General features: G+C 33.1%; 1 protein-coding gene across 5 annotated transcripts; it reads left to right on the top strand.

Annotated features, from left to right (window-relative positions):
• On the top strand, window positions 1-27,261 carry LOC145077195 (disease resistance protein RML1B-like). 5 transcript variants are annotated; one of them, XM_079022957.1, is made up of 25 exons: window positions 2-545; window positions 1,843-2,944; window positions 3,044-3,112; window positions 3,212-3,436; window positions 3,522-4,253; window positions 4,364-4,952; window positions 5,038-5,135; window positions 15,821-15,952; window positions 16,505-16,579; window positions 16,688-16,747; window positions 16,838-16,942; window positions 20,264-20,374; window positions 21,417-21,458; window positions 21,786-21,872; window positions 21,959-22,074; window positions 22,589-22,866; window positions 23,322-23,446; window positions 23,872-23,914; window positions 23,982-24,073; window positions 25,053-25,101; window positions 25,176-25,246; window positions 25,813-25,923; window positions 26,027-26,124; window positions 26,697-26,742; window positions 27,003-27,261. In XM_079022957.1, exons 1-25 carry the CDS (start codon window positions 97-99, stop codon window positions 27,045-27,047), a joined length of 4,950 nt encoding a protein of 1,649 aa, XP_078879083.1. In that variant the 5' UTR covers window positions 2-96; the 3' UTR covers window positions 27,048-27,261. The 5 variants fall into 5 exon arrangements, with proteins under 5 accessions (XP_078879085.1, XP_078879083.1, XP_078879081.1 ...); XM_079022955.1 differs by having other exon boundaries at window positions 21,959-22,095; XM_079022956.1 differs by having other exon boundaries at window positions 3-545; window positions 21,959-22,095; window positions 23,325-23,446.

Below are 27,261 nucleotides of genomic sequence, written 5' to 3'. Positions count from 1 at the left end.
TGGAATCGTGTGCTAGAAATTTGAGTCGACTTTATCTTCTTATCCTTTCAAATCCATTTCAAAATTTCAAACTCTTTCGGTTCTTCATCCAGTATTATGGTTTCTCCCGGTACTTATAACGTTTTTTTAAGCTTTAGAGGCGAAGATACTCGTAATGCTTTTACGGATCATCTTTACGACGCATTAGTCCGAGCAGGAATTGTTACTTTTAGGGATAATGAAGAAATCAGGAGAGGTGAAGAACTGCAGCCGGAGATCGAGAGAGCAATTAAAGAATCAAGGGCTTCAGTAGTTGTCTTCTCAGAGAAGTATGCAACTTCAACTTGGTGTCTGGATGAGCTTGCGTTGATCCTCCAGCAAAGGAGGGAGTGCAATCACTTCGTTCTACCTGTTTTTTATCATGTCGATCCTTCTGATGTGAGGAAACAAACGGGAACTTTTGCTATAGAAGTCAAAGCCTCTTCAAGGTGGACAGATGACAACGTGAGCCTGTGGAAAAAAGCTCTTAAAGAAGTTCCTGATTTAGGAGGCATGGTTTTGTCTGGGTATATGCCTCTTTGTCTCTTCTTTTTTAAAAGAACTCAGAAATTTTGGCTGATAAATGTATCAATACTTTAAACTATGAATCTATGAATCGGTATGAGACCATCCAATTTTCCATTTTTCCCCATTCTTTTCAGACCTACCCCATTTATTCCTTCCAAATATAGTGTTATACTACTTTTTCCTCTGTTTATATATTTATATATTTCTATTTTATTTTTACCTACTAATTATAATTTAAATGTAATATTTAATATTTATAATATTTTGTTATATATTAAATTATATTAATTAATTATAAATATAAAGTTTGTTTTTCTTCAGAAAATTCATATAAAAAGTTAAATACATATTGAAATTTTAAAAAACTTATTTTACAAAAGCTTATAAGTGTGTTATAAATATAATCTTATTTATTTAGTATTATTGTAATGAAAAAAATATAGATTATATATTTCTTAAAACCAAATTAGTAGAAGGGTGTGTGTTTGACAATCTAAAGTTAGAAGAATGGAATATACTAAGAATATACTTTTGAGGATAAAAATGTGGTAAAAAGTGGAGTAGTGGTGGATATGAAACACTATTTACCCTATTTTTTTTTTTTTCAATTTTTAGGGGAAAAATGGAAGTAAGTTGGAGATGGTACGAGAGATCTTTGTTTACAGCGTAGTTCGGAAAAGTGGGTGAAAAAGTGTTTGATGGCTACAATTTTTTATTTTAATTAATTAATTAATTAATTTTTTAATTTTTAATTTTATATGTATTTCAAATATCTAATGGGATAAACTATAAACTATAAAATACCGAGATATTTTCCTCTTTTTATGTCAATAAGTCTACAGCTTAATGCTTGTTGGTACATCGCATACATGTTTGAATCTTAACTTAGATCTAAGGGGATCTAACTGATTTTTTTTTTTTTCATATTTTCTTTCTTGAAAAAAGTTGCTGCAAACTATCTATGTTAATTTCTCATTTAGATAATTAAGATAAAAACAAAAATATCGTGCCTTTGAACAGAATTGTGGGCCTCCATTATTTGTTTTATTGGTAGTTTAATAATGTATTTGCAAATAAATTGGAAAAACTTCTATCCACTTGGAAATGCTGTGATCCATTAATAATTGAACTTCTAAATTAACTTCAATGGTAAATTGGTAATCAAATTTAAACATATACAGATATACTAGTAACACGTTAATTTGGAAAATTGATTATTCAATATTTTCATTTGCTTATATCAAAGACTGTAAATTCCCTCCCATGAATTTGTTCAGTTTTCTCATGTTGTTCCAGGTCCGAAGCAAAATTTGTGAAGGAAATTGTTGACATAATTTACAATAAATTGGAACGCAGAGAAGTTAGTCTTCCACAAAATATAACTGGGATGGCTGCTCGATACGAAGATATCAGTGCCTGGTTAAATCAACCGGATGTTGAATTTTTAGCAATTTGCGGCATGGGTGGAAGTGGCAAGACGACACTAGCCAAATATATCTACAATTCAAACTGGAAAACTTATGAGAACATGAGTTTTCTTGAAGGCATTAGAGAAAAATGTGAACAGCCCGATGGTATGCGTGTGCTACAAGAACAACTTCTCAAAGGTATTTTAGGCGGCAAGAAGAGAAAAATACCTAGTGTTTCTGAAGGCACATGTAAGATTGAGGAGGCCTTACAGACAAAAAGGTCGCTTATTGTTCTTGATGACATTGTTGAACGTAGTCAGTTAGTTGCTTTACTTGGAACCGGGAAGATTAATCCACAAACCAAGATTATAATAACAACAACCAGAGAAAATACAGATGATTGGTTTAAGTTCACAGACTGGAGGTGTCAAGATTATGAAATGAAATTATTGAATGATGATGAATCGTTAGAGCTTTTAAGTCGTCATGCTTTTGGTTCCAAAGTTCCCATGGAAGGTTTCAAGGAGGTTGCAGAACAAGCGGTACAATATTGTGAAGGGAATCCGCTGGCTCTTGAAGTGTTGGCTTCTGCTCTGTCCCAAAAAAATACCATCGTACATTGGAAAAGTCAATTGAATACACTGGAAAAAGATATTCATTCTAGAATTCACAATGTACTTATAATGAGCTACAACTCACTATCGCTTGTCTTAGAAAAGGAGTTGTTTCTGCATATTGCTTGTTTCTTTGTTGGTAAAGACAAGGATTATGTGGTAAAGATATTGCAGCATGATTACAATGCAGCATCTGGGATCACAAGCCTATCCTACAGATGCCTTCTTTCTGTTTCACCAAACAACAAACTGATGATGCATCGGTTGCTTCAAGAGATGGGGAAAAACATAGTTCGTCAAGAATCAAAATTCCCTGAACAACGTAGTAGAGTCTGGCTTAGTAGCGACTCCTATAAGATATTGAGCAAGGGAAAGGTAATATGCTTCTTATATGTATATTTAGTTATGCTTGCTTTTACTTTCAGACCCTTTTATTTCATTTAAATTATACAATTTATCCTTTTTTCCTTTTAGGGTTCAGAAACTATGGAGGGTTTAGCACTTGACATGCAAATGCTGGAAGAACAGAAGTTTGCTTTCAAGGTAATACAGAATCACTAAGAACTGACGTGTGTCTGTGTGTTATATTTATTTCTGGATCTGATAGTTTGCTTACTATCCCTCTTCATGCTAAATCTGCAGTCATCAAACCTCAAGACAGATGCACTTCAAAAGATGGATAAACTAAAATTACTCCAACTAAACTTCGTGCAGCTCACTGGGTTCTACGAGAATTTTTCAGAAGACTTGAGATGGCTCTGCTGGCTTGGATCCAATTTAAGAACCATACCCTCTGACTTATTCATGGGGAACTTGGTGGCTATAGATATGAGCTATAGCAACTTGGAAATATTTGAACCACCCATGGTAGGGAATCCTATATACTCTTTATGTTGCTTATCCGTTTATATAGACATCAAGTGCTACATTAATCTTGTTACTTTTGCAACAGGTTCTTCCGTCACTGCAGATTTTGAATCTTACAGATTCACACAATCTACTCGAAATCCGCAACATGTCCATGATCCCTCATCTAGAGACTTTAATTCTTTGGAACTGCCACAGTCTCTCTCGTGTTTGTGAAACAATTGGAGACCTCACGAGTCTTGCACTACTGAACATGACAGGATGTAGAAATCTGTGCAAGAGTGAGCAAATGGAAGCTTCTACCTCTGGTAAAGGTGTTGCAGAACAACCTACCCTTTTCTTCCCACGTTCATTACACCGGTTATTCCTCAAGGATTGCGATCTTGAGTGTACTGAGTCTTTTCCTCTGAGTTTTAGCATTCAACTATCTTTGCAGTACATGAATTTAGGCAATAGTCTCTTCGAGTTTCTGCCTTCTTATGACCATCTTAAAAATCTTCGGGTCCTTGACTTGAGTTTATGTTCGATGCTTAAACAGCTTCTTTGTCTCCCAAGTACACTTGCAGAATTGTATGTATACTATTGTAAGTCGCTGGAGGAAATAAGCTTCCAATCACATCGATTCACATTGCAAGAGTTTGGGTATGAAGGTTGTATTAGTTTATTAGAAATTGAAGGCTTTATCAAATTGGTGCCTGTAACCAAACTTGAAGAAAACGATTTGGGACATATGAAGTGGCTAAAAGAATATCAAAATCATGAGGTGTGCCTGGTTGGTGATGATGAGCTCACCAAAGGCAGAAGTTCGTGTGTCCAGGTGTGTTGTTACTCTCTTAAATTCATGCATGGGCACACCACACACACATAAGCATAACACCTACAAACTGATTATATATGACTAATATACTTGTGCTTTTTCATGGCCAGATGTTGTTTGAATTCAATATAATGAGCACATCTCTTCCATACATGAAGGATCCAATGATGAAGCCTACTTATGTATCAGAGTTATCATATTTGTACTTTGATGTGCCTCCGCCTCCCAAGAATAGAAGGCTCAAAGGACTTGATGTAACTTTCAAGTATACAATGTCAGGTGAGGATGACGTGTTATGGTTCTGTAAGATCAGTACGAACAATGATGTTGATTTGATGTACAACCCCAAAGTCTTTGGCAAACCTAAATTTGGTGAAGTTGGTATATGGTTAAGCTATTGGCCAATTGGAAATGCATTGCACACGGGAGATAAGGTCAATGTCTCTATCGCTGTGATCAGTGGATTGGAGGTACATGAATGCGGAGTGAGCCTTGTTTATACTGATGATAAAGTAGCAGAGGAAACCTTGGAAAATAACATGGGATTGGTAGAAGTTCTTGGAGGAGATTTGTCTGGATTTCAACTAAGCACACGGGCTTACTATTTGTGTCGCCGTGATTTGTTTGAGTTAATGGAGGTTGGTAAACTGACACCCGGTTGGTTTAGTATTCTAGTTGGTGATACCATTGAATGTACAGGTATATCCCTAATATACTTCTGGGCATTTATAATCAGATTTATCACGCATATATAGAAAGTTCATATTGTGACACATTGTTACAGAGGTACGAGGATGGAGAAAAACAGGTCGACCTACTCAGTTGAATCCATCGTTTACTGAGTTAAAGTTTGTTAGATGCATCATCCATGGTCCTGAATCGGTAAAATTTTTCTTTATATATATATGAAAGACTATTGATATGTAGATAAAATATGAACACAAGAATGAAAAGGAATAACTGTTACTGTAATTCAGAAAAATAACTCAAAAACTGAGTACAATCTCTCCTCTCAATGATAATGAAACCCTCATGTTCGATATATATATATATATATATATATATATATATATATATATATATATATACACCGGTTATAGCATCCTAGTTTCTAACTAGAAGACTTACATGCCATATAAATGACTTGCTTGATCCCTAAGCGACCCGGTTTGCTTGAACCCTAAGCATCTTCTTAGAATTCCTTATCGCCCAAGGAATGTTTCTTCCTACACCTCATCGTGTATGGAAGGGTATTACCGAAAAATAGCTAACAATCATCCCCCTAATTTCCGAATGGAAAATGTGAGGTCTTCAACTCCTAGCAGCTTGCACATTTCAACGGAATTTATCTTAGCTAACGCCTTTGTCAATATGTCAGCTCTTTGTTCCTTTCCGTTGACATGCTCAACTGTGATCTCCTTGTCTTCAACATGTTCTCGTATGTAGTGGAAACGAGATTTGATGTGTTTACTCTGGCCACGAAAATTGGGTTTTTGATCAATGCAATTGTGGCCGTGGTGTCAATTTTAATTATCACTTTCTGTACCTAAGAACCTGTTATTTCTCTCAAAAGATCTCATAACCAAACTAAGAACCTGTTATTTCTCTCAAAAGATCTCATAACTAAACTACCTTACAACTTGCTGCACTTGCTGCAATTTCTCTCAAAAGATCTCATAACTAAACTACCTGACAACTTGCTGCAAAAGCAACCATATACTAAACTTCACAAGATGATAATGCCATTGTTTCTTGCTTTTAAGAGCACCATGTGATTAGTTCACGAAAGTAAAATATCCACCGGGCGGTACATCTTTCATCATCTTGATCAATTTTGTGACTGCTATCACAATACCTAACTAGATTTGTTAGATTATAGGAACTATAACGAATCCCGTATCCGATAGTACCTTTTACGTATCGTAATGTTTGTTTTATAGCAGCCATGTGTGACTTCTTTGGAGTTTGCATATAACGACTTGCAATGCCAATTGAGTAAGCTAGATCAACCCTTGTTTGAAGCAAATATCTCAATCTTCCAAGTAGGCTTCGGTATTTTGTTGCATCCGTGTCTTCCTCGCTATCTCCTTTTGAGATTTTTGCATTTAGATCCATTGGAACTAGAGTAGGATTGCATTCATACATCCCTGCGTCTTTGAATACCTTTTTTGCATACCCTTCTTATGTGATTAGTACGTTATCCTTCTTTTGATACACCTCTATTCCTAGGTAATATCGCAATACGCCAAGATCACTCGTATCAAAGTTCGTTTCCATTGCTTGCTTGAACTTGGTTATAACTTATACGTTCGTTCCCATAACGACCAAGTCATCAACATACACTCCAACTAGGATTATATCAGAATTTATTTTTCTTCGATATACTACTTGTTCTTGTCTACACCTTTGGAACTTCATATTAATAAGAATCTCATCCAACTTCATGTTCCACGTTCGAGGAGCTTGACATAGACAATACAATGCTTTTAATAGCTTGAATACAAAATTATTTTTATCTTTTCCCTGTTTTTTGAAACCTTCGGGTTGTTCTATATAGACTTCTTCTTGTAGTTCTCCATGTGGAAATGTGGATTTTACATCGAGGTGATGTAACTCTGAACCCTTTGAATCAGCTAGTGCTATAAGAATTCTGACATTTTCAATTCGTGATAGTGGTGCAAACACTTCTTCGAAATCGATACCATGTTGTTAGAGATACTTTTTTGCTACAATTCTAGCCTTGTACTTGCTAATTGAACCACTTGCATCTCTTTTTACATTGTAAACCCATTTTAAACCAATAACGGCTGTGTTGCACAGTCTTTTTACAAGTCTCCAAGTTCCATTTTTTTCAATAGAGTCGATTTTTTCTTCCATTGCTTTTATGCATAAGGGATTCGTCTTTGCTTCATGATACTTTGTCAGTTCATCCTCATTGAAGTCTAAAAGTAACTCATGATTCTTGATGTAAAAGTCAACTTCGAAATCATCAAATCTTCTAGGAAATTGCATATTGCGATTCGACCTTCGTAATTGTGGAACTTCATCTTATACAATTGTTGGAAGTGACATCGGTTGTGATCTTGACTCACTTTCTTCACCATGCTTGGTTTCATTTGTGACTTTGTGTGTTTCACTTGCTACCGGTCCACTTCCGGTGCCAAGCAACTTCAGCCAATGAACCCAAAACATCTCGGGTTTCTAGTGTGGGCTCGACTTCTTTTTCCCAACTCCAACTTGAGTTTTCATCAATTATAACATGTCGTGCCACCATGATTCTTCGCAACTTTGGATCATATAAGCGATAAAATTTGGAACCGGGTTCGGACCCAAAATACACCATCTTTTTGGACCGAGCATGTAGCTTCTTTTGGTGAGGAGTTGTGATTTTGACATATGCTAGTGACCCAAAATTCGTAAGTGTTCGATGTTAGGCTTGCGGTGATACAATTTCCATTACGGAGTCAAATTCTTTAGAGATTTTTTTTGGAAGCTTATTTATAATATAGGTTGCATGTCGAATTCCTTCTCCCCAAAGAAAATTTGGAACATTTTGGGCTTTTAACGTGCTTCTTGTCATCTCGAAGAGTGTGCAATTTCTTCTCTCTATCACCCTGTTCTATTGTGGAGTGTAAGGTGTCGTATGTAACGACCCGAAAATCGTGACATAAATTTTTTTGTTTTTAGATTAATACATGTCTCTTCCATAAGAAGAACCAGAGTAATTAAGTTTTAGCAAAACGTTGACAAATCAGTGTAGTGTTATTCACAGAACGCGGAAACATGAGGTGTGTGCTCTGCAATCGTTCCGAGCCCATCCATTTGAAAACTGAAGTACCTGAAACATAAACTGAAAACCGTAAACACAAAGCTTAGTGAGTTTCCCAAAATACCACACAACATACAACCACAGAATATCATGCAACATACATATAGTTGCCATGAGCTCCCCCATGGTCTTTATTTGATATATATATATATATATATATATATATATATATATATATATATATATATATATATATATATTAGTAGCGTACCCGCGCGATGCGGCGGCACAAATTAGTTTCGACATATAGTTTTCATACTTCGATTAGTTTCTTTTTCGTGTTAGATAATTTATTTAAGCCTTTTGGTGAATTGTTTTGTCTTAGATACTTCTTTTCAACGAATATTTTCTAGCTAGGTACGTAGATCCAGAGGCGAAATAGTTTCATATTTGGTGTAGTGTTTTTATATCGAAAAGTAATATGTTCTAGAAAACAAAACAAAAAAAAAATTACTATGTGTCAATTTCTATGAAGAGTTTCTTTTCCGGTTTTGGGTTACTTGTAAATATTAACATTATTCTTCAATTTTAGAATTGTTGGTAGTTTACAAAAAGAAGCATTTTAATGTACTTTGTCTTGTCATTTTGGCTTAAATTATTAAATGTACAACTATTTTGACCTTTACATTCATAGAAAATTTTAAAATAATATATATATATATATATATATATATATATATATATATATATATATATATATATATATAGGGAGTGGTTCAAATGAGAACCAAAAAAGGTTAAGAACCTCTAACTTTAGATGTTTATAAAGGGTTTAGAGTAACCCTAAACCCTTTATAAACATCTAAAATTAGAGGTTCTTACGGTTCTTAACCTTTTTTGGTTCATATATATATATTGTATATTAAGGTTTTTAATATATATTTAAATTGTGAAACTTATCATTTTAACAGATTTTACAATTGCATTTAAGAATAAATATGTTTTTTTTCTTTGTTGTCCTTTTTTACATTACATGTTTAGTGGATTTTAAGAATGTACTTAGGAATAAATGACATGACTTTTAACTAATTTAATAATACACATTTAGACTCTTATATTTCATTTTCAATAATTTAAGTGTTAACAAAAAATTAAATAGCCAAACAAAAAATTGTTTTACAATATATATCAATGTATAAATTAATAAATCGTATTGATGTTATCAACAATAACTTTAGTATGTAATAATAATATATATTAAAATAAAACATAATGATTACAAAAATAAATAAATAAATAATAATATTAATAATAATAATAAGAGAGGGCAAGAAAGAATATGATGGAAATTCTTTTTAAAAATAATAGCTGTCAATTTTGCATATAGTTATAGGCATAGCTGACATCTCAATTTTTCTTTTTATTTTTAGACATCTCAATATCCTACCTTCATATCTCACTCTAATTAATTGTTATCTTTTTTTGAAAAAAAGGAAGATCGCCTATAGTTTCATCTTATTTGATCTAAAATTCATCCTTCCCAGCTCTCTAATGTTGCTCATGTTGTCATTCTTCTTAACAGCAAGAAACCACATCAAATGTGCCTTAATCCATCTTCGATATTCTCCAATTATGTAAGAGTTGACATGTTCTTGGAAGTTTTGAATATCTTTATCAAATTTTTTTCTTAAGTTTATAATTTACACAGAAAGAACACCAAAAGAACATTATGTTATTCAAGAATGATAAAATAAATTAAATACAACACTTCCAAGAATGATCAAATAAACGTCTTTAATGGTGATCAAGATTGATCAAATAAATTAAATAAATCCCAAAAATACAGAAACAAACATCGATCCATATTTGTTCAACTTTTGCAATAAATTACCAGAAAACTGCTATTGTTACTTCTGGTCCTTTTAAATCATTCAACCAAATTAACCTCTACTTCATCCATATCTTGTACATTACAATCTACACCTACATGGTAAGAAAAATATGATTTAATGAAGTAAAAACAAACAAAATAAAATTTGAAGACATAAAGACAAATCAATATTATGACTAAATGAACATTAAGATATTCTTTATAATTTCTTAGAAATCTATCAACCACCCATATGGATAAACCCTAGAGTTTCCAACCTACAAAATCAATTAAGTAAACACAAGACAGAGGTGCAGAAACAGAATCAATGGATGCACCTCTACCAACTCAATTTTTCCAGTTCGAGTTCTCTACACCTCCAGTGAAATCATTCACATAAGATAAAGAATTTCATTTCAGATACATAATTGCTTGAATAACAAAGTATAATGCTTGTTTCTCTATTTTCCCTATGGGAGATTCTCCACCAATACCTTCATAGACATAAGAGAAACTTACAATCAACATAGAAAATTCAAATTCAGCAAAACACATCCTAATTAGACGGACATCAAGATTTTCATAAATTTTTAATATGCTAATCACCAATGTTCTTCAAGCCTTCTTCTAAGACTACTCATTTGTTATTTATTCAATATTCCTTTTATAATCTCAACAAACCCACTAAAACCCCTGAAACTAACACCTTGAGAAACCCTAAAAAAGCATAACCATAACAAACAAATTAGATTTAATTAGTGTAAAATAAAAAATAAAAAAACTAAGAATAAGGATTAAAAATAAGGGAAACTTTTATAACTTCTATGGCTTTACTATGAAGCAACCCCAGGCTTGATGCTAGGATTCAGCTTTAGATATTGGATAGGGTATAACTATCAACCAGCTACGATGCTACTGAGATGCTAAAAACAAAATAAGAAGCTCCTATAATAAAATGCATTAATAAATATACCTTATGGTACCATTTTCTTCAATAATCGATAGAGATTACGAAAAAACTCATTTATAGAACAACTTGGGTGAAATTAATCAAATAAACACACCTTTTGGTATATCTTTTTCAAATACATGACAAACTTCATCAGAAAGAGATTTCACGAACTCGTTATTTTCACAATTTATGGAACAGTGAAGTTTCCCTGCAATAACAAACTTTGAGGTATGAGAAAATGAATTAAATGGTGGTGGTGTCAATACATTTTCAGATCTACTTTGAACATCTGTCTAACCAACAAAAAAAAATCAAATTTTGATAACAAAGACATGGATAACAAAAAATACATAAGGAGCGATATAGAGGATAAGAAAACACATGAATGAACCCTTATGCATATATCTACTTATTATTTCAAACGATGTCTTTATTTCGAACGATGTATTAATTTTGGACCCAAGTAATAAAAAAATACATCATTCTTGACTAGTACAGATCATTGACCTTGGGTTGCATAAGAGATGGTGAGTACGAAGGAAGATTGGCGTGTATCGATTTATCATCACCAACTAAAAAATATGCAGATCGAAGACATGACTCAACCCATGTCCAAAAAGAAAAAAACGAAGGGTTTTTTCTTACGGGTTCAGGTATAGATCTTCATCTCGTAGCAGCGGATGCAGGGGTAAATGGTGGATGTAGTGATTAGGCTTCTTCAGGTATTGGGAAAGGGATGGTGGTGATCTATTGTGCAGGTGGCCCGCTAGCGTTTACTTGCGAGAGAAAGGAGAGTGACGTTTTTCAGATTTGAAATCAGGGTAAAATAAGAGAGAAAGAAAAAGCCCCTGAAGAAATAATATGAGTGATCTCTTTTGCATAATGGGTGGCTTAAGTGGGAATGAAATTGAAAAAAACCACGTTACTTTTCTTTTCCGGCAGGGACCGAAGGTGGAGATAGTGGAGGTGGTGAATGATCCGATGATGGTGGCGACTGGTTTCTAGTGTGCGCTTGTGACCGAATACTAAGAGAGGAGATGTTATATAAAGTATAGTTGGAGTTGAGTGTTGACCGATTAATTTGGCTTAGAGTGAGAAATAGCAATTCAAAGGCTGTCCGACTACCGGATAAGATTTAACGATATCTCCTTATATCAATATAATTTTTTGACCTTTTCAAGTTTCCACAAAATAAGCTTCATGATTTTCGGAATGCATAAAGTGTTGTATATGATGTTTTGAGGGTTATACCTCTTAAAATTCAGCAAAACATGCTAAATGCTTATCTATATATATATATATATATATATATATATATATATATATATATATATATATATATATATATATACATATATATATATATATCAAGGTTGTAAAAAACGCTCGACGTTAGCTAGTCGGTGGACTGGGGTTAAGGGATTAATCGGCTAGGGGGAGATTAATCGGGGACCATTATTTGCTAATTTGATAGATTTTAAAAAATCAAATATGATTAATATCATATAAAAGTTCGTAAATACCACTAATATGAAAACAAAATAGGTTAATATGATAAATACAACACTAATCATACCTCAAATAGTTTTTGTTGATATATAACTTCTTCAAATTATTAAAATTCCATCGGGTTTAACTGTTTCAGTCATTGTGTATGTAGAGATTAATCGTTAGATACCATCTAATCGGTCGAGTAGCGCCTAGGGATTAATCGGAGATTAAACGGGACGTAATCGGGATTTTTACAACACTGATAACTAATTATTGTGTTATTGTATGAATGATTGTGGGTCAATCATTTTACTTATTTTAAGAAGGTGATTATTACATATTATTGAATTAAATATAATTGAAAAATACCATCTAATTTAACTAGAAGGGTATTTTAGTCCGTTAATATAGATTTAATAAAAGAAATTTGCATATTTTAAGGAAAATTGCATATTTTAAAGGAAAATAGATTCTATTAATTTTAAAAATCTGATTGTATGGATGATAATTCTCCTAATTCGGAAATTCTGACGGAATATGTTTATCAATATATAGAAAAATAACAAAAATTATTGAACCATACAAGAATACACATTCTGACATAATATATATTTTGATTTAAGATTCTTGAAGAATAACAAAATTTTGGCTACAAGTTAAAAAAAATTTCATTACATTCTTAGAAAAGAAAAAAAGTTATATATTATTCTATGATAATGTTACACTTATTAATAACAAAAAAATACAAATATATAAATCATTCTGCCAGAATATACTATTACATATATTTCTTTTTATTATACTGTATATTATTCAGCTAGAATAATTCATTCTTTTTGGAAGATTGGTGGTCATTTTTCATCTTCATCCCGTAGAATGTTCATCTTTAAGATTCTATTCTGACATAATCGGAATTCAAGATTCCATTCCAGTAGAATGTTGTAAGTCCCATATGTACCCTTCCCAGCCAAGAAAACAAGAACATTCTTGTTCTTGATTTCATGTATACCTACAAATGATCAGAAATACAACCACTCATTGTTATTGCTTAATCTTCTTTCCATGGCAATTTCAAGCAATAAACACCACATCGAATTCTGTCGAAAAAACAATTTCCTGTAAAACATTAACCCCCAAAACCCATTCCATTTATCCATTTCTATCAAGAAAAATCAAACCCAAAACAAAGGAAATTAATACGAATTATAATCAGCAATTCTGAAAATAATTTGTAGAAATCATCGTTCATTAAAAACAGAAACAAAAAATCAACTCAGTTAGAAACAACCTCAATACTATGCTGAGAAATTTTTGCCTCTGGATAATCAAAAATTAAGAAAACAAGAGAAGTTGTTATCAGAAAACGCATACATTAGAAAATCAAAAAAAGTTATATAAGCCCCAAAACCAATGAATTGATAATGATTGAAGCTCGGGAATCACATCAAAACCAATGAATTGATAATGATTGAAGCTCGAGAATCAAATCAAAATCGGTGAGAGAGAGCGACAGCCGACAGAAGTGGAGATTTCAGAAGGAGAATAGAGAAATTAGGAAAATCATTGAATTGATAATCAAGACTAATTAATCGTTTCAGAATGAAAAGAAGAAAGAAAAAAAGAATTGAGAAATTTTACCTGCTGTAGCCGATCCCACAACCAAATCCTTCTTCTTGTTTGACCTTTCCTGCCTCGTCTTCCTCCTTGGATCGACACCACAGCTTCTGCTCTTTTCTCCATATCACAATATCCTCTTTCTTTCTTCGTTTAAGCAAATACACGCCACAAAAGGATTTAGGGCTAGGTTGGTCTGTTAAGGCCGACACTGCTGAATTGATTGGATTTTTTTAGGGAGGATTGAGTTGAAAAGTACAGAGTAACCACGATGGTCCTAGGTCAGAGAAACAAAATCGAGAAGAAGGAAGGTGTTTGGGGCGGACGATGGTGGCGAGGGCTTTGTATCATCGGCTAGGGCTTGTAATCGGTGGAGATTGAGCGACTCTAGATATAAACCTGGAGAAATTAGGTTAAAAGTCAATACCATGATTATAGGGATTATTATTGGAAGTTACTAATCAAATTACTAAATGAACCTATCTCTCTCTCTCTCTCTCTATATATATATATATATATATATATATATATATATATATATATATATATATATATATATATATATATGGGCGTTAACATGTTATAGGAATAATATGGAGGGTCTACAAATCTTGTACCATGCCTATGCAGTTGGTTAAGAGCAGTTGGTTAAGATCAATAGGACCTTTGTGACTTTGTTTTATCATAATAGTTGATTTTACGGCTCTTCCCTCCACTGTTACTATAATATATATTTATAATTCAAATACAACTGATGTACATCTCAAATCCACAATTCCGTTACATTATACATATGATACTTTTTAGTTTGAATGCAATGCATCTATGCTATTATCTTTTTCGGATATCACATAAGTTCACATAAATGAAAAGATTATCAAAAACCATTGTAACATCGATTGACATTTTTGTACTTGATGCTAATTTTGTTATATGTAGTGTAATGATTTGGTTTTGCTAATTTGGCCCTCATGTTTATGAAAAATACATAACCACTTGGGTTGTGGTGACTTGGTAAGGCATGTGGAAGATATGGTGGATAACCTATTGACCCATGTTCAAATCCTGGCACTACTAAGCCCTTGTGGCCATGGAGGTTCGCCTGCAGTGACTCCGTCTCCAGGGCATGAGGCAAAGTCTCATGTTTGCAGCGGGGGATTAGTCGGTGCGCGAAAGCTGGCCCGGAAACCCTCGTTAGGGAAGTTCCCTTTCCAAAAAAAAAATACATAGGAGGACATTTACAAGATTGCAGATATGTCAAAATCATCTATCGTAGATAAAAAAATTGGAGTTTACGTCAAGTCCACTTGGGGATTCAATGGTATCTTCCACATCGTCTAAATTTACTGAACTACCAATAAAGGTAACCAAGTAAGAAAAAAGTTACCATTTGCTAAAAGTTGGGTTCTCCCATGATTGTGTGTGTGTGTGTGTGTATATATATATATATACACACACATGGGCGTTAACATGTTACAAGAATAATATGGAGGGTCTACAAATCTTGTACCTTGCCTATGCAGTTTGTATAAGATGAATAGGAGCTTTGTGACTTTGTTTTATCATAATAGTTTATTTTACGGCTCTTCCCTCCACTGTTACTATAATATATCTATAATTCAAATACAACTGATGTACATCTCAAATCCACAATTCCGTTGCATTATACATATGATACTTTTTTAGTTTGAATGCAATGCATCTATGCTATTATCTTTTTCGGATATCACATAAGTTCACATAAATGAAAAGATTATCAAAAACCATTGTAATCTCGATTGACATTTTTGCACTTGATGCTAATTTTGTTATATGTAGTGTAATGATTTGGTTTTGCTAATTTGGCCATCGTGTTTATGAAAAATACATAGGAGGACATTTACAAGATTGTAGATATGTCAAAATCATCTATCGTAGATAAAAAATTGGAGTTTACGTCAAGCCCACTTGGGGATTCAATGGTATCTTCCACATCGTCTAAATTTACTGAACTACCAATAAAGGTAATCGAGTAAGAAAAAAGTTACCATTTGCTAAAAATTGGGTTCTCCCATGTGTGTGTGTATATATATGTGAGAAACAAAACTTTTGTTAGGAATATGAGAAATAAACCATTTGCATTTTTTTTGACGAAACAAGGAAATGAATCATTAGATATCTAACACCAAAAATAAAAATAACTGTAGTTGGAAAAAATGTCTCGATAATTCATTTTTTTGGCAACTCAAGCAATGATTCTTTATGAAATATTATTTTTGTATCATTTACTGATTCATTTCTTTGATTCGTCAAAAAAACATGCATTTGATCTATTTCTCATGATTTCTCACGGGATCCAAGGAATATATATATATATATATATATATATATATATATATATATATATATATATATATATATATATAGAAGCAAAAATGCGAGAACAATGTTTAATCACATGTAAATAACAAAGTTTAATAAAATGTGATTAAGTTCATCACATGTAATTAATACATATAATAAAAAAAATTCACATCACATCACATCACATATGTATTTATAATTTATGCATGCAGGCTGTTGTTGACAGTCGAGATCAGGAGCAAGAAATTTTGCTGTTGAGAAAGCATCTTGTTGACTATTCAATTAAGGTAATGGGCTGATTGTGGTATGTTGTTATGACTGAACTAATTGTTTTTTTTGTTTTATTTTAATGACATGGAGTAATAGTAATAGATCTGCTATGCTATGGTTGACAGGAAGCCCAAATACACAATGAGAAGTTTGCTCTTGAGAAACAAATTGCTTATATGCGTCTGGTGAGCAATGTGTTTTCACTTATGGTCCTCTCCTCTTATGAGTTATTTCACCATGGCATTTACTAAATAAATAAATTTTATGATGGTTAGGCTTTCGATCAGCAGCAACAGGATCTGGCTGATGCGGCATCTAAAGCTCTCTCTTACAGACAAGACATTATTGAAGAAAATATACGCCTAACCTATGCATTGCAGGTATTACTTTAGTTGCAACAACCATGCCCTTAATCATAACATTCTTCGAGAATAACTATAACATAAAATGGAATTCTGTCAGAATAACTACTATGAGAAGATCCATTGGAAAACTAACGCATAAACGAATACAAATAAATCGATACCCAAAACTAATTAAAAGAAAAGGAAGGAAAAATAATATGTTTGTTACCTGTGGATGGGCACCAAAATATGAAAAAGAAGTACCTTTTCCTCCATTCATTTGACCCACACCCCTCTTGCATACAAAAATTGAAACTTCATATTCCACACCATCTATGATTTTTTTTCGTTTGATAGGCACCAAGGTTTGGCCAAATTTATCTTATGCTTTGTTGCTAATCAAGTTGCGAGAAAAGAAAATATATATTTTTTTGTAACCGATACATATTGGATACATTTTCTGTAACAAATATGTAACAATCCAATTTTCCAAATAAAATTTTCATTTTTAAATAATCGAAACATTCCCATAAACCATAAAATCTCAATGACAATTGTTTTCAAATTCAATGACAATTGTTTCCAAATTCATAACATCAACATTTTATTTCAAATATCAGAGTGTCCCCATAAAAATGCATGAGAGAGTGCATGTATGAGAGAGTACATCAACAAACTGTAAGCTAATGCTTAGTGAGTTTTCTAGAGCTTACCCTACACAATCCACACAATCCACATAATAACATAATCTGTATTAGCTATATAAGCTACATAAACCACATAAGTCATGCATACAACATATAGGGATGTCGTGGGCTCCTCCTAGGGTCTTACTCCAGGATACCATGGGCTCCCCCACATGGTCTTACACCTAGGTGTCATGGGCTCCCTCCATGGTCTTTAAGTGGAAAACTATGGGCTCCCCTACATGGTCTAACATCCAAGTGCCATGGGCTCCTCCATGGTCTTTACCTGAAAAGTCATGGGCTCTCCCACATGGTCTTACATCCAAGCGCTATGGGCTCCCCCATGGTCTTTCCTGCAAATATCACATATACAACTAGCATACCACCTAGCACATAACCAACTACCATACCACATATCACTACACCAACTAGTGTACCACATATCATAAAATGGGTCGGCCTTGGTGCCTTAGACCCATTAGTAAGGTGATGAGACTCACCTCTCAAGAATGCTGAACTGATAAGATATGATAAGTCCCAACGCGCAACTCCAACTCAACTACCTACAATCATCATGTGACTAGCTTTATCAAAATCCTGAAACACCAAAAATATCCTCAAAGTCAAACTTGGTCAACCATGATGAAAGTCAAGGTCAACAGTCCATGTTGATCCAACTCGTCGAGTGCATCTAGCAACTCGTCGAGTTCCTTCAATGTTCAGAAAAACCAGGGAAAAACCCTAACCATCTCGCCGAGTTATCTTATCAACTCACCGAGTCTACTCTGCATACTGAAAACAGGAAAACCCGATCCAACTCGTCGATTTGCCAGGGAAAATCATCGAGTCTCCTTTGTCTTCACATATTCAGTCCTTCCAGTCAAATCCAAACCTCCAAACTATAGATCCAGTCCCTTAGGACTGAAATACTACATAAAGTTGCAAACTTTACGTGCATGCAAGGCCTCAAAAGACTAAAACACTAAAAGTAAGGTTCATACAAGGTTTAGAGCATGGAAAAAGGACTAGACTAGATCAAGTGAGCAACTTTCTGTCCATGGAGGCTTAGAGGTGTCCAGATCTGAAACCATATCCTCATGACAATTTCAAACCCGAGAATGACACCATTATGCACCCAAAGTGACAATATACTTTCATAAGATGAGATCTAAGCAAATAAAGGTCAAGGTAGCGACTTTATACCTAAAGATGGTTGCCAAAATAGAGTAGATGTCGGATCTACTGCCTCTCTCTTTGCTCCAACCTCTTCAAGCTCCAAATTCCTTCACAATCACACTAAAATCACTCTCCAAAGCTCTCACACACACTCAAAAAGGTATAAGGATCGAACTAAGGTTTCTCTGGGCTGTATGGATGATGAGGGAGGCTAAAAATGAGCCATAAGTTCTTTAAATATGGTACAAACCCCTGAAAATTAGGGTTTTCCTTTACAGTGTCTACTCGTCGAGTTGGGGCCTTCCAACTTGTCGAGTAGACCCTAAGTCCCGCGTCCAAAATGATCTCTACTCGTCGAGTCATAGGCATACAATGGCTTCATCTAAGCTCAATCACATGACTTCTTCCCCTTCTTTCTTCATTCGATCCCTCATTATGTGCGTGTGTGTGTATCGATACTCTTAAATCGGAATTGCATATGAACATGTAGAGGCGATAATGGCTTGGTATTTGTTTGAAGATGGCAGAAAGATGAAGGGAATCACAACTGGTGTTCAGTAAAGATCCAAACTTTGGATTGTGGTGGCTGTCTTCTACACTTGTGGGTGGGTAGGTTTAATGAAAATGAATTAGGTTTCAATTAAAACCGATCTCCTATTTAAATGGATATTATTTAATTTAACAATTTACCAAAAATAATTAATAGCTAAGATTACAAAAGTACCCTTATGTAGCTTTTTGAAATGATTGGCCTACAATGATTCCTACATTCACACAATATATAGTTAGAACACATGAACCTAGCTCTCTCTCTCTCTCTCTCTCTCTCTATATATATATATATATATATATATATATATATATTGATGTGGTAAAATGGTTTAAATAAGTCATAAGCTATTTTAGATAAGTTAGAACCCACTAACTTATCAAAAACTCTTTATTCAAGTCAATAAGCACTTTTAATTTTAATCTAGCCAAACACTAAAAACTGCTTATTAGCGGCGTCGAACCGCAATAAGCTAATAAGCACCTTAAATAAGCAATCACAAACACCCCTACTTATTGTACTTTCCATTTTTTTTCTATTATACTTCTTGAAACCTATCCAATCGCAGTGCGGAAATTGCTTTGTTTTTTGATGACATTGTTGCAATTTGGTAGGTTTTTCAAAATATAATGTTGTAATAGGAAGATATGAGCTTAGGATGCTGTAATAAACAAATCAATGAAAGTACGTTGCTATTTCTTGCATTAACCCTTTTTTATTTTTACTTGTGCACTGCATTCCCAAGTATATTTGCAATGAATGAAGTGGCGTCTCTTTTGAAATGATGTTATTTATGATTTATTCAAGCATAATATAAGATTGTGTTTTTGTTCTACGCAAAATATATATTCTCATTATATGTCAGCATTATGTTTAAATCTGTCTTTTGGATTTTGTAAAGTTATACATAGAATGAATCTAAAAAGATTGCATTGTTGTTTGCAGGATGCACAAGAAGAAAGAACAACATTTATATCATCTTTGATGCCTCTTCTTGCGGAGTATTCTCTTCAGCCACCAGTTGCTGATGCCCAGTCCATCGTTAGTAATGTTAAGGTTTGAAGTTTATATATGTGTGTGTGTGTGTATATATATATATATATATATATATATATATATTGGTCTGTACCTTTTTTATGTCTTTTAGTAACTACAATATTGGTCCTTAGTTGGAATGGGAGATAAACCAAAATAGAAAATGATAGGAATACAACCAAAGTCCCTTTATCAACCAATCAACAGCATTTGTAATCACATTCTGAGGTTACAGCCTTTTTGGTTGGACATAATGGAACGGATGGAGGAATGAAATAAGCAAGTTAATGTAATGAGTCACTACCTTGCATGATCATGTTTGTTTGCTCTCTAGGAGGAATGAAATGAACTTTTTGTATGATTTTTTTATATCATATGTAGATATGATGTGTACCTATAACTCTACTCAATTCATGATTTGATTAAATGAAAAAATAATTATACACAAACATAAAAAATAAACATAGTAAGATGATTAAAAATCTCATTAAAACCAAACTGAGATTACAATAGAATTTATTGAAATTTGTATCTTTTGTTATTTCTAGAATATACAGTTTCAATTTATTTAAAATCTTAGAAATTTCTAAAAAGGATTTGTCATTAAAAGTTAAATATATGTAAGTGAGTTGTATTGCAGTTTTTATTTTATTTTTTTTATTCCATTCAATGATGGAACGAAAAATAAAATAGCCCTTGGCTAAAGAATGAACTCACATTCATTCCATTAGACAAAGGAAACAATTTTTTTTTCATTCCAAGGGAATGAATCATTGCGTTCATTCATCATACCAACCACTGTCTTAGGGATTAGTACATTAAAGTGAAGATGATGATAGAAGAAATGGAAACTAGCATACACCCTCGAGAGTTGAGATATCTAATTTAAGAGATTGATAGTAACTAGATTTTCAACTGTCCCTATTATTTTCAGATATCTGTTGACGTAATATCCAACTGCGTTTTTTTTAGATTAACATCCAAGGAGTGTGATTAATGATCTTTCTTGGTTTAAACATTCTCTTCCTTGATATATGATTGTTGGAAAATTTTCTGTTGATAGGTTCTTTTTAGGCATTTGCAGGAGAAGCTCATAGGAATTGAGGTATGTTGTGCCTGTTAATATGGTTAAAACTTAATAACAGTGTACCTACATTTTTTTTATCGATGCACTTTACTTTTACTCATTATAGCGACTCACTTGTATGTCCTATCCTTAATAGCAATGTACTTACATTTTGCCACCAATGTGAGGGCTATTATTGGTAAAGTACGCTGCTATTATGTGTAAAGAAGTATAAGTTTGTTTCTATTATGGATAAAAAATAAAATTTCACGAGTTTTTCAAGTTTCAGCTTACATATTTGTATCATGTACATGTTCTATAATTATACAGCTATTATGCTTGACTTGCAAACTTGTTTGGCTGCAGACAAAGCTAAAAGAGTCTCCATATCAGCTAGCAGCCTGGCGTTCTGATTCAAGTTTTGCACAATCACTGTTGCATTCTTTTGGGGGGGTATGTACATAATATCAGTTTAATTTGCTCATGACTCATTTAATTTATGTTTTTAAAATCTTATAATTATTGTATTGTTTATATAGAACAAAAATGGGCTTGAATTGGTTACACAACAAGCATACTCTGATGGAGACCATCCAACTCCAAAAGGGTGGGATGGAGCTGGTGTTCCAGAAACTTCAGAGCCTGATTCAGGGAGGTATTCACCTCTTCTAAACAGGTTACAATTACAACTCAGATTTCATTTCACTCAACAACACAATTAGTTATAAAGTATTATTTCCCATTTGATAAAGTTTACAAACTAGAACTCTCTCAAGTCAGTCAACCCAATCAATAATTAATTGACAGAGAAGTGTTTTGCACTAAGAACTTGGGGAGAGTTATGATGAGTGCACATGACCTCTATAATTATAGGATCGTCCTCTTTCTTCATTTTTGTTGCTACATGCTCCATTTGATTTGGTTCAAAAATTCCGGATTGAAATGGGAATTCAAGATCATAGCCATGGTGTGTTTGGTTTCCGGATGGATGGAACTCAATTCCGTCAAAACTCTTTTTTTTTTTTAATTGAAAGACAAAAAATAGCCTCAATAATTTAATGTATTCACAAAAGTATTAAATATAATAATAATATATAAAGAGTTTGAACGAAAGCCATGGCAGATTATGATTGTTTCTGATTGGAATCCAATTGATTTGACTTGTGCAGAAACAATAATAATAATAATGGTGTACGGAGATTAGGTGGTGATTCGTATCCTACAACGACAAGTAGTAAAAATGAGGAAACCAGCAACAAACAGGTTACATTTAGCGACCCTGTTAGCAGTAATAATGATGTTGATGATTTAGAAGGAGGAGGAGAAGCATTTGTCAATTGGAATTCCAAGACCCCCCTTGAAGATCCCCAGCCCCAGCCCCACTCCCACTCATATTCTCCATATTTAACTCCAGTGCCTGAAAAACCTGATTCTTCATACTCTGAAGGTAAGCCACAGCCACAGCCACACACATTTTATTTTATGTTGGGTCAAATCATGAATGCAAGAAATGTAGCATCATAAATTTCAAAGTAATAAGAAAAAAAGTTAATAGTACTAGAGTGCTATAACAATTAACAATAGCATTAGAAAGAAATGGAAGTAGGATGCTATCAGATAAACAGAAGTATGTATGTTGTTTTTTATCTGCATTTAGCCCCGTCATCTGTTATGATGTTTAACGTTCATACTTCCATTTCTTTCTATTACGACTTTCTAGTTACTGATTAAAGCAACATCATCCAATCCAAAATTCCAAATTCAAAACAATTTGCCCTGCCCTGTTGTAATAATTTAATTGGTATAAAGTCTTGTTGAAAAGTATAATATTTTAACACAAGGAAATGGAAATTTAGCCTTGTTTTTTTCAGTATAATTACTAATATTATGATGTTCATTCAGCAGCTGCAGATGATGATCCATTACCTGCAGTGGAGTCCCTCCAAATTTCAGGCGAAGCTTTTCCAGGTCGAGAACTCCAAGCAAGTGGATACTCCCTCAATGGAACTACAAGTTGTAATTTTGAGGTAAACTTACTTTCAATTTCCAATTATTAAATAACCTACTTTCATTTATTTGTTTATTATAACATACTACTTTAATTTCCCCTGCTACTGCAGTGTCCTAATTATAGTATAAATGTGTCCAAATATATTATACATGTAAAAAATGGCAATGTATTCTCATTTATTATTTTTCATTTCTTTCTGTAGTCTCGTTATTTTTCTTTTTCAGGTCATTTTTTATACTTTTGACAAATCTACCCAGTGAAAATTGCTTTGTTTCTGGATGACATCACTATGTTTTGAAATAGAATGCTATCAAGGAGCATGCTTTAATAATAATAAACAAATCAATGTAGATTGATATTTCTTGCATGTTTTACTTGAAAAAGTTTAGTTATGCATTTCTTGTAGCATGCCTTTATAGCCTTTATTTATTTATTTGGCAGTGGGTGCGGCATATGGAAGATGGATCTGTTAGTTATATAGAAGGTATTCCTCCTTATGCTCTTATTTCTTTTTTATAAAATATATTTTGATGGGGAAAATTATCAAGTAGGTGCAAAGCAGCAAAATTATCTTGTTACTGCTGATGATGTTGATACATACCTTGCCATTGAAGTCCAGCCCACGGATAACAGAAAACGAAAGGTAATGTATTTCCTCTCTTAACCAACACTTGATTATTATTATTATTATTGCTTTTCATTCTTGATATTTGTAATTGTTGGCAACAAAATGGTATATCCATGTTCACATCCGCATCATACCCCAGATAGTTTTAGCTTCTATTTGTTTATTATAGCATCTTACTCTTTATTACATTTAACATTTTACTTTGAGAAATCTTATCATACAAAAGCAAAGCAGTGTACGAAAAAACATTCACTGCCATAAATATAATTAGGGAGATAAGAAAAGAATTACAATTGGGTAGATTTATCAAAGTACAATGCCTTGTCAGTAAAAATATTGAAACTAATAGTGTGGTAGTAGAAATAAATGAAAGTGCATTGCTAATTTTTACATTTACTCCTTTATTGTATAGTAGTAGTTGTATGTGATGCCGAAAAGCATACTGGACTTACGATACAATTGATATCCATCCTTATATTAAGTGGTATTGACATGTATATGTAATAATGTTATGTTAGTTCTTTATATTGAAAAAATATAAGTCATATCCGTATGTATGGTTAATACGTTTCCATATTCCAGTTGCTTATTATAGCAAATATGGATGCAGATACAGAAGAAAACTTAAATATATATAGAATCCAAATATGAAGCTAGGAAGGAACAATTGGCAGACTGTTTTTAGGTACTTGTGTAGAACCAACTTGTCATAAAGGACCGGACACTTGTGCGTACATTTGATCTAAATAAAAGGTGGGATACAACTCGTTCTAAATGTCCTTGTAATCAATCAATCCTCATCATCAAAATTACTCCTAGAATAGAACCAGTCCAGTCCAGGCCCATGTAACAACAAACACTATTATAATAATGATTGTTGGCCCTTAAAGTGGAATGAATGTATAACTGTACCTTTTATCTTGACCTGGTGGTATATGCATAATACATGCATATTATATTATGAGTTATGACTGTGTTTCAATTCCATTTTCAGGGTGAACTTGTAAAGGTTTTCGCCAATGAGCACAGCAAAATTGTCTGTGGTAAGCTTTTTCTAATTCATCTTTTGATACAAGGTTTCTTCTAATCTAAACTGAGATTTTCCTTATTCTTACAGATCCTGATATGCATGACAATATCAGAAAAGCTCTTCAGACTGGTCATGCTGAACACAGATTGTCTTTATGGGTATGCCTCTATAGTCTCTAGTGGTGTTTGTAATTTGTTGTTGGCTTACTTATTTTGACTTAACTTACTGCAAAAAGAAAAGAATAGAATGGAGGCTTTCTTTCCACATGAAGTCCTAACTTGTAACCGTCGTCATTTCCTCAAATATTTTATCCAAACTGCTCTTGATGGGAAAAATGGAAACATGGCCTTCTTACTTCAATTTTTTTGTTTGTTCAACCAGTATTCATCTTTTATACCTTTTTTGCTAGATAGGCTTGTATGCATGAAATAGCAATCTACTTTCATTCACTTTAGCATCCTACTTTAATTTCTTCCTACTATGACATTGTACTTTGAAAAATCTTAGAAATGTCAGCCCAAACACTAATAGACACTATAATGGTTCTAGTAGGAAAAAAAATCAAATCTGAAATGCTATAATTAGGTAAAATTTCAAAGTAAAAAAATGAAAATGAAATAATAAATAAATGAATAGAAGTAGGTTGCTATTTTTTGATATTACCCCTTTTTAATACTACTCTTAGAAATAATGTAATTTTTTCCCTTAATTTGTTAATGTGCAGACAGGATTCCTTGAGATATGGGAGCCAGTTACATTAGTCATCAGAAAAGATGGAATTAACATAAAAGGTGGTACTACTCCTGTCAATGAGAAGTTTTCTCCCAACACAAGGGTATTATATGCTTTTCTCCCCAAAAATGATAATTCAGTTTCTTTTAATCCAAGTAGATTTTTTTTTTTTACAAAACTCTTTTAAATTTAATTGACATTTTCAGGTTTATATTCCGTGTGGAAATCCTGTAGAGTTTTCCATTATTGGTTTGGGAGGTGTTGAGCAACGGCTTCGGGTGGAGCAAGAATCAGATACTATAAGGTGGTGATAAATATATTATAAAAAGCAACATGCTTTCCTTGATTTGTTAATTATAGCATTCTACTTTCATATCTTCCTTTTACAACACTCTGCTTTCCAAATATAATTTCATGTTTTTATAGTATAATGATTGATGTCCTGATAAGAGAAAACTCAACTTACAATGCTTAGATTGTTCAAAGTACAATGTGTTGATATTAAAAAAAATGAAATTACAATGTTGCATTAGAAAGTAGGATGTTATATTACATACATGTACATAAATGAAAGTACGTTGCTATTTATGTTTTTCTGCTTAGGGAGGATTGCACTTGTCTACCAATCATTCATTCATAAAGAAGTAATACATGATCACACGCATTACTAATTTATCTGAATAGAACTTAATGGAGTGGAGGTTGTAAAATTTAGAGTAGTCTCCATCAAACATGGGATTAAATTCCTTCCAAACATGCCATGATCGATCGCTAACCATACTTTGTTTTTTGTTTGTTTCAAGGAAGAATCTTGGATGTTTATTGTTAGTGTTTCTATTTATCAATTGTCTCTAAGCAAACATTTGGTTTATGCAGTTCAAGGGATGTCATTGTGCTTACCCTGAGATACTTTATCAATAGGGTAAGGCTTCACTTGAACCTTTAGCAAATGATCTCAAAGCTTTGGTCATTATTACTTATTAGTTAGTTTATTACCAACCATTAAATATTTGTTTTTATGAATTGATAATTAATTACGTTTAGTATGAAGAATATTAGAATATAAAATTTCATTTTGTTGGTCCCATCCTTTATGGCAGGAATGGAAAAAAAAATAAAAAAAATAATTAAATGTAATTTTTTGTCCCAAAAAAGGTTCTAACGTCTTTGAAACTGTTGTAGGCTGCCAAGAAAAAAAAGGTGAAAAAGAAGGGCTTATTTTTTTGACAAGACAAGAGGAGAAAGGAAGTGGTCTTTTGGTCTTTTGTTACATACAAAAATGACTACCCTTTGTTGTAGTTGTAGGATCCTTTTTTGGTTTTGGTGTTGCATTCTTACTTAGATCTCATGTTCACATGTGCTGCTTTTTTCAACAATGTGTCTATTCGGGGGATGTAATTTGTATTTATTTGTCAGTGCATGTGCCACAACCTGAACGTAA

The sequence above is a fragment of the Lactuca serriola genome, chromosome 9 (assembly GCF_051521515.1).
Source record: "Lactuca serriola cultivar US96UC23 chromosome 9, Lser_US96UC23_V15, whole genome shotgun sequence".
Lineage (NCBI taxonomy): Eukaryota > Viridiplantae > Streptophyta > Magnoliopsida > Asterales > Asteraceae > Lactuca > Lactuca serriola.
Note: the sequence above shows the minus strand (reverse complement) of the source record. Positions and strands in the feature narration are given on the sequence as shown.